The sequence below is a fragment of the Littorina saxatilis genome, linkage group LG2, assembly GCF_037325665.1.
Source record: "Littorina saxatilis isolate snail1 linkage group LG2, US_GU_Lsax_2.0, whole genome shotgun sequence".
In the NCBI taxonomy this organism is placed as follows: Eukaryota; Metazoa; Mollusca; class Gastropoda; order Littorinimorpha; family Littorinidae; genus Littorina; species Littorina saxatilis.
Genome location: NC_090246.1, coordinates 69060414 through 69069809, shown reverse-complemented (window position 1 = coordinate 69069809; position 9396 = coordinate 69060414). Strand labels below are relative to the sequence as shown.

The following is a 9396-nucleotide window of genomic DNA, read 5'->3' as shown; positions in this document are numbered from 1 at the left end:
CGGTCCAGTAGTTTAGTCTGAATGGCTCTACACACACACACACAGACACACACACACACACACACACGCACATACACCACGACCCTCGTTTCGATTCCCCCTCGATGTTAAAATATTTAGTCAAAACTTGACTAAATATAACAACCAAACGCAAATGTACTACTACTTCTACGACTCGTTTGAATGTAAAACAGAAATGTAACACTGTCTGTGACAATGACGGTTCTACGACTCGTTTGAATGACGGTATAGATCGAACCTTAACCCACAACTACGAAAATTTGTGTCAGACTTTTTTGAACAGGAAAATATGCCTCTGTTCAACAGTAACCAACACATGGAAGATGTTTTTGAAACTTACAGAAATGTAACACTAGCCTATCTGTGACAATGTTGCTTTTGAATTGAACCCACATTTGTTGAACAGGAGAGAATGTTCCTGTTCAACAGTGCCCAAAACACTGAATCTGACGTTTTTGAATCTTTTCTGTCATCTAACTGAATCTGACGTTTTTGAATCTTTTCTGTGATCTAACTCAATTGCTCATGACTTCATCGATCTTGAACATGCCTACTTTTCAAAGAAAGACAGACAAAAGCGAAATCTGCATGTTAGCCATCTGCCTGAAATGGTCCGAGCACTTTTGTAAAATTGTCACAGCTGTTATGCACTTTTGTGAAATGGTCAGTGCTGTTGTGCACTTATGCAAAACTTGGTGCTGTGCTGTTAACATTTGAACAAAATGCATTTTGTTCAAATGTTTAGTGCAACTTGCTGCTATATAATCGCTGTATGCGCTTTGTGGTAATAATGCACTTTTGTGAAAAGTTTGCGCTAAATGTTGGCACTATGCATCATTGTTGGAGCACCCTCCTGTAGTAGATGCACCATGCATAAAAATGTACTTATGTGAAATGTTTCGTGTAAATTATTGTCACAATAATGTTTTGTGCGCCCCCATGTATGTGTTCTGTGCTAATAATGCACGGTTGTGAAATGTCCGTACACATTTTGTGGCACTATGTAATTGTTAGTGCATCCTCCTGCGGATTCTTCGTGCTAAAATTGCACTTCCATTAAAATATTGTACGCTCATGTCAACTGGTACTATATTTTCAATTGTTTCTCTGTCAATTTCAGATGTTTGTTTCCAATTACTTCAGTATCTCCCTGTTGCAATTCCAGGTGATTCATTATGCATGTGCCAATCAGTTTGAGGTGTTTAATTCTGATTCCTGTATTTACAGTGTAAAATTAAAACTATTGTTTTCAAACATTCCTATGACACCTGGTAATGGTTCTGTGTTTTTTTGTAATTTGTATTTTGTTTTTCTGCAATAAATATTTGAAATGGATCTGAGACTGACTTACTACTTTTAGCACTCTTTTTCACCACATTCCCACGTACAGATATTGCAATATCAACTCTTCCTTTCTACCTGTTTCAAACAAGCTCTATTTTTTAATTAAAAAGTTTTTTTTTCTTGTGGCTGTTTGATCAATTATGGCAAGCATTGACTGAAATAAACAATTTATATATATCCAGCACAACATGCAATTCATTAACTTTTGACCCTAACCTTTAACACTTCCCAAAATAAATCTTTGGTGGACATTGCATCGACGCTGTTAATTTTGAATGAACATTTTTCTTGTTAGATCAGTGGTCTATGCCGGCGCATAGTTGTGTATTGACTGGATCAATCGCCAACTCGCTGCGCTCGCGGTAAGTGCTGACAACCGGAAGAAAGCTGCATTCCGGAAAAGTCACTTCCGTTTCGCCATTTTTCGATGATGCCAGGGAAGTGAACCATGATTTCAAGATGCCCGGTGCAAATTGTTGTATGCCTGGATGCAGCGTGAGCTCACTAAGATCTTCAACGCTTATAACTTTCCATGGTATACCAAACGGAAAAGCGGATGCCGAATGGAGAGCTGCTCTTCCACAAAATCAACCGTGCTGACAAGCTTTTCAACCCGAAGAATGCGAGGATTATGTTCCCGACATTTCAAAGAAACATGCTTCAAATACGGTACGTAAAAAAACTAGTAATATAGCGAAAATAAGCTTTCATCTGATTGTCTGTGCTGTGTTGTTTTGCTTGTAATGCTTCAAGTGACGAAGCTCTTGTAGTATCAATCAATCAGTATGATACTATGAGGCTTAGTACTTGTAGTAACTACTAAACTAGTACTTTTACAGCTCGCAGACAAAAAATAACACAATCGTATTCTGAATCATACATTGACAAAGGCGTAATTCTGAGCTATAATTATTAGGTAATGGGGAAAAAACCACTCTTTGTTCTTGTGATAATGTGTTTTTGAATATATTCTAGTAAACTTCTGGGTTAGAACTTAGATTTCTTTTGTTGTTTTACTCGGTCACTGAGTCAGTCTTGTTCATTCTTGACAGATTTGCAGAAGTGTGTTTTACTAATTCTTGTTTCTATTTCAATAGATCTAAATGTATAGGTCTGTTTAGTTAATTTAACTTATAATTTCGACTCAGCATTTTGAACATTTTCTTTGCATGTTTTTTTGCTGGGCCTACAGGCAAGCGAGCACTCATTCCAGGAAGTCTGCCAACCAACCATGTGCTACAGAAGTCAGTAGAAACACCAAAGACTCCAGCCAGGAAACCCCCAGTGAGTAAAAATTGCTGTTATTTGCCCAGTATAGTATGCTATTAGTGATACTGATAGTGATAATATGCTACTTGTAACTCTTTTGTGAGTACCAGTACATGTATACTGGGTGTTTTCTCAGTTTTTGTCCGCTGTCAGTGTGAGATTTATATTGTGGTATAACCTGTTTTTCTAGTTTCATGGTTTAGCCACGACTCACTTTGAATGAGGGTCATCTGCCAGGCATTTAGCTGATTATCTGATAAGTGATATTTTTTAATTTGCTATTTATAAATTACAGTTACAGTAAACTAACACTGTCGCACAAAGTATGTGACTTTAAAAAAAGATTTGTTTGAAATCATGTGAGCTCTGTCCGGGGCGGGGATATAGCTCAGTTGGTAGCGCGCTGGATTTGTATTCAGTTGGCTGCTGTCAGCGCGAGTTCGATCCCAGGTTCGGCGGAAATTTATTTCACAGAGTCAACTTTGTGTGCAGACTCTCTTCGGTGTCCGAACCACCCCCCGTGTATACTACATTGGGTGTGCACGTTAAAGATCCCACGATTGACAAAAGGGTCTTTCCTGGCAAAATTGCTTAGGCACATTTAATAATTGTCTACCATACGGCATACCCGTGTGACTTGGAATAAGGCCGTGAAAGGTAAATATGCGCCGACATGGTCATGGCTGCAATCTACTGGCCGTATAAAATTTCATCTCACACGGCATCACTGCACAGCGCCTAGAACTGTACCCACGGAATATGCGCGATATAAGCCTCATCATTGATTGATAGATGATGGAGAAGGGAATTTTTCCAGTTGAGTCTGCAACATGGATTTTTTCTCTCTCGGATAACAAATACAGTATGGTAGGACAAATTTAGGGTTGGTGTGGCGATAACTTCTTCTTCTGCGTTCGTGGGCTGAAACTCCCATGTACACTCGTGTTTTTACGTGTATGACCGTTTTTACCCCGCCATTTAGGCAGCCACACGCCGCTTTCGGAGGAAGCATGCTGGGTATTTTCGTGTTTCCATAACCCACCGAACTCTGACATGGATTACAGGATCTTTTCCGTGCGCACTTGGTCTTGTGGTTGCGTGTACAGTAGTACCTGCCATATCCGGTCACCCATTAGTCATTGCAAAGGTGACCGCAAATATCAGGTGGCCGTTCATTACAGGCCCCCTCCTCCTCCAAAAAAACCCCCAAAACACGATCAAGTTTTCATGAAGAAAAGAAAGCGATCATCCACGAGCCGCCGATTCATTGTCTCTGTTAGTTTTGCTTTCGTTTATACATCTTAATTATTTGCGTGTTTAACTCGATCGTCCTGGCTAAGCTATTGTTTCGTATGTTTCTATGTGTGTTGTTTGGATTACTATATATGTATTTGAGTGTCAGATAAACAAGTGTTTCAAACTCACATCAGCTGTGATCGATCCGGAAGTGACTGCCGTAAATGTACATGTATGCGCATGTCTGTATTTACAGTTTGCGCATGCGTAAGTATTCATGTCGTCTGCTCGTGCTGTGCCGTCTGTGCACACAACACACACACACACACACACACACACACCACAGGCGCTCGCCCGCGAAAGTGACAAGTGGCCGTTAAGTGGCCGCTCCTGTCGAGTAAGAGGGGCACCTCAGGGCAAAAATCAGTGACCGTTGACCGCGTCAGACAGGTTAACGGCCATTAAGAGTCAATTATAGAAGGAAAACTCATTAGTCATGGGAAAGCTGGCCGCTCCGGGTAGGTTCACGCCCACGAAAGGGCCGGAAATGGAAGGGACTACTGTACACACGAAGGGGGATAAGTCACTAGCAGGTCTGCACACAAGTTGACCTGGGAGATCGGAAAAATCTCCACTCTTAACCCACCAGGCGGCCGCGATTCGAACCCTCGACCTTCCGATTACGAGGCCGACGTCTTACCACCCCGCCACAGCGCCCGTCGTGTGGCGATAACAATAAAGATATGTCATAGTGACTTGACTAATTGATTTGAATTCTGCTGCAGGTCAGTCGCCCCCCACCTCCTGCTCCTGACCTGGTTACCTACTACAACTTCGAGGAAATACGACAGGACACCCTTCAGCTTGCTGCACCATGGTGTCTCTTGGAGAACAGCAAGGAACAGATACAGGTGGGAATAACCGAAGCCAGCCAAGTGAAACTGTTGTCCTCTACGTTATGATTACGTACTCCAGCAGACATCAACTTGTGGTCGACGTGCGTGGGTTTTGCTCAAAATACGTAAGTATTCGTCAGTGTTTGGCTTCTCGAATTAAGTTTCAACTTAATCTCTGTCTCGAACCACAGGCGGAAGGTATCGTTCACTGGACCACTACTTACATAGAAAGACTATACTGAACGAATCGTCGGAAAGCTTACCACACTGTCATACTGTCATACTCATAGTGATATCACTGATACATTTGTACAGGTAAACATGGCTGTTTGCTGAAAAAATCGTTGTGAAAAATTGTAATGTCTCTGAAGTTTGATTCAGTCCGTCATTCATTTTGATGGGAAGTCAACCCTTGGTGAGGCTAATACTAATATTGTTTTGATCTGTATTCTGCCAGTGCCATTGCCAACTGCCATGGTTGTTCTTGTGGAGTTCTAGAACAAGCTCTGGTTTGAATGACCAGCTAAAATTAATGCTAATAGTAAATAAGTACATTATTTTTGCATTAGCGGGGTATACAAAATATTTTATTAAAAAAATACCGCATGGTTTTGCTTGATCAAATCATTTATCAGCTAACAATATGCTTTTATTTCAGTTGGACCTGACTTGAGCATGGTTCCGTTGTCTCCGCAACAACAGCTTGATTGAGATACAGGCATGTCCAGTTTTCAGCAAGTGCAGGCTGAGTGTGAAGATCTGATTGCTGATCTAGACACAACATAAGCTGCTTGACACTATTCCAAGGTAAGCGAGAAGCTTTGAAAATAGTTACTTTAATTCAGTAATGCGTAATTATGTATGCAATACTCCTGCTGGTGAGTTCACTACAAACAGGTACTACATTAGAACTAGAAGAATAGGTTCCACAAGAACATTTCTGACTGTTGATGCCACTAAAACTCTCGTTACATCCTGCATTCTGTGTAGATTAGATTACAGCAAATCCCTTCTCATAGGCTGCCCTGACTCCACTCTCCAACCCTTGCAAAAAGTACAACACTCTGCAGCACTCCTCTCATGAAAGAACTTCACTGGCTTCCTGTGTCTCAACGTATTAGGTATAAAGCTGCCTGCTTCTGCTACAAGATCATCTCTGAATCGGCACCTGCCTATCTTTCGGAACTGGTCTCCCTCTACACTCCCTCTCGCACCCTTCATTCTTCTGCTGATGCTCGACTTCTCCGTCAAGGTTGCTTTAAACGCAAGGCTCATGGCTTCCGCACGTTTTCATATCATGGCCCTCAGTTATGGAATTCACTCCCCTTTCTATTACGTCACTCTCCATACATTTCATCTTTTAAGTCCAATTTGAAAACTCACTTGTTCCAACAACATTACGGATAGTTCCTTAGGCCAAACAAAAAATAGTCTGTTTACGGTAACATCGGCCCAAAAAATAGTGTCGGTAGGTCGGGATTTTTTCTTTTCTCCAAAAAACATCAAATTATTTTGCCAAAAAACAAACTTTGTTTTAAAATTTTGATTTTTTTTCTTTTTTTCCCAAATGCCAAAAAAAAGTCTAGGGTCGCGCACAAAAATAGGGTCGGTCGGGATACCGTAAACAGACTTCTTTTTTTTTGGCCTTAGCATAGAGTCTGGGGATGTGAGATGTGCATGATGTGTTGTTTGAATCTGACAGTGATTGTATGAATTTTTTTATACACGTATTGTTGTCACGCGCTTTGAACTTCTGATAAGGCGCTTTATAAATGCCCGTTATTATTATTATTGAGTCACTTGAGAAAAAGTGACTCTATGTAATCGGTCAGTGTTAGTCTGTCCGGCCGGCCGGCCGGCCGTCCGTAGACACCACCTTAACGTTGGACTTTTCTCGGAAACTATCAAAGCGATCGGGCTCATATTTTGTTTAGTCGTGACCTCCAATGACCTCTACACTTTAACGATGGTTTCGTTGACCTTTGACCTTTTTCAAGGTCACAGGTCAAAGGAAAAATTAGACATTTTATATCTTTGACAAAGTTCATCGGATGTGATTGAAACTTTGTAGGATTATTCTTTACATCAAAGTATTTACATCTGTAGCCTTTTACGAACGTTATCAGAAAAACAAGGGAGATAACTAGCCTTTTCTGTTCGGCAACACACAACTTAACGTTGGGCTTTTCTCGGAAACTATAAAAGTGACCGGGCTCAAATTTTATGTGAACGTGACTCATTGTGTTGTGAATAGCAATTTCTTCCTGTCCATCTGATGCCTCATATAATATTCAGAACTGCGAAAGTGACTCGATCGAGCGTTTGCTCTTCTTGTTATTATAAGTAGATACACACTTGTAAACTTATGTTAGTTTTCACACGTGAGCATGAAGTGCCTTTATGAGGAATGTATAGTGGCTTGCAATATTGAATTTGAGGGATGTTTGCAGTTATATAATATATTAGCACAGCTCAGTTTTCTTCAGGGTTCCGTGAGAACAGTGAAATTCTCCTTTGAGGACTGAAAAATATCTTGGATAATTGGTCTTAATAGGGGGGGGGGGGGGGGGGGGGGATTTAAAACATAAGTACATTCACATGTGTTTTTCATTTTCACTGTGTAAAGGTGGGGAGGTCCTTCTCTACTTGTTTCTTTGTTTTCCCATTGACATATATTTTTGTTCTTGTCTATATTTTTTACATAGGTGCTGTCCTCATCCCCAGCCGACTGTTTCCGCTGAAGCCGTGAAGGATGCTTCTTCATGAAGGCGTGGACATCTTTTTCGTCGCCGTGCAAGGCTTCCAGTTCCAGTACCATATAATTTTGTGAATACTCTGGGGACCTGTCATCAACTTTGGAAGGACGCTTTATTTTAACACTTTGTACCCCATCTATGTTGACCAAGATTTTTTAAGCCGAGACCAGCTGTGCTGCAGCAGGTCACTCAGAATTGTAGAAACTGTATCAACAGGCTAGAATCCTGGCGTTAGATCAACGTTACAGGAAGTGACTGAAGCTAACAGTCTAAGCAGGATGCGGATATGTGCCGAATGATAACAGATGCAATGTACATAGTGACTGTGTGTACCTGGGAGACAAGGAGTTAAGACCACATCTGAACTGATGATTTAGTCTCTCCATAATCAAACGCTGAAGAAGATTTCAGAATGAACTTTGTTAGATAAATTATGGTTGTTATGATCGTCACATTTTAGGTCCCCCCCTTCCCCCCTTTTCAAACTTCCCCGCTTTTCAGACCTTACATTTTTGGATTTTCTGTTCACAACCTGTTGTACATTTACCTACATATTAAGCAGATTTCCTCCTTTTTAAGACCAGCTTATTTTTTTATTCTTGGAGGCCTGAGGTTTGGAAGGACACTGTATTTGTTTGTTCGAAATTCAGAATTCAAATAATTCTTCATCAACGAGTTATTACTGCCTCACCATAGCAGTTAGGCCAGTCTTACTAACTCTTACTTTTATTAATGTGCCGTGATGCAAAGACGTTGAGCAGTTTTCAGATGTTTATGAATCTAGGGCTTTCAAAATTTACTGACATACAATACAATACAATACAATAACTTTATTAATCTCTAAAAGAGAAATTGCATTGCTGAGCTTTTGTGTCCGTAATAATAACATACATAAAACATTCAAAAATAAACATTTGTTCTTTGTCATTCATACATTCTTGTGTTCTTATACATTTCTTCATGTTGGACTCCATGACTCCATGACATCCAAACATGAAGTTCAGTTACCCCTTTTTAACTTTGAAGGTCACATTGTGGGCGAATTTTTAGCAAAAAGTTGGAACATGGTATGACTGTTCTTACTCACAAGGGAAGTGATTTTGTTATTTACTGATTTTCATTTTGTGTGGCCTTCTTTCACCCATTTAATCATTCATAAATGTTCATACCCAAGGGAAGTAATTCACATATATCTATGGCCAATGTTTTCACAGGGCATCTATAGTGTGGATGAACACTGTCTCCACTCAAAATAGTCCTTTGCTATTGTACATTGTGAATCAGCATTCTTGATTTTTTCCTGTTTGAATAAAGTGCAATCATTTTACAACCAAAGTGTTAATGTTAAAGATGTTTACATAATGTGTGAAGGATGATGCATTTGAAAACTAATATTGTTAAATGTAAATTGACCTGTGACAAGTCAGCATAGTGCAATATCCAAGCATGAAACCCGCACACAATTCCCAAACAACATGCTTTCTTTTCCACAAAATTCCATCCAGTGGAAAACAATTATGTGATTGTCATAACATGGTGTTTTTTTACTTTAATAATCAAGCCTTACACCAACTAAAATGGTGTTAATAGGCATTTGAGCAAGCTTTAACACCAACATAACATGGAGTTAATAGGCATTTGAGCAAGCTTTAACACCAACATAACATGGGGTTTTGCATGTTATACCAGCAATAACATGATGTTAATCACATTACAAGCAAGCTGTAACACCACCAAAACAAGCAGTTTTGCAAGTTAAGTCTACGATAACATGATGTTAATCACATTACAAGCAAGCTGTAACACCACCAAAACAAGCAGTTTTGCAAGTTAAGTCTACGATAACATGATGTTAATCACATTACAAGCAAGCT

The 9396-nt window shown here is 40.0% G+C and overlaps 1 protein-coding gene across 1 annotated transcript; it reads left to right on the top strand.

The window, feature by feature from the left end:
• Positions 1-1391: 1391 nt before the first annotated feature.
• LOC138959599 (uncharacterized) lies at positions 1392-8857 on the top strand. The gene is made up of 5 exons (XM_070331152.1): positions 1392-2034; positions 2558-2649; positions 4656-4891; positions 5425-5573; positions 7472-8857. The coding sequence occupies exons 1-3, from the start codon at positions 1854-1856 to the stop codon at positions 4830-4832; spliced, it is 450 nt and encodes a 149-aa protein (XP_070187253.1). The 5' UTR covers positions 1392-1853; the 3' UTR covers positions 4833-4891; positions 5425-5573; positions 7472-8857.
• Positions 8858-9396: the final 539 nt, after the last annotated feature.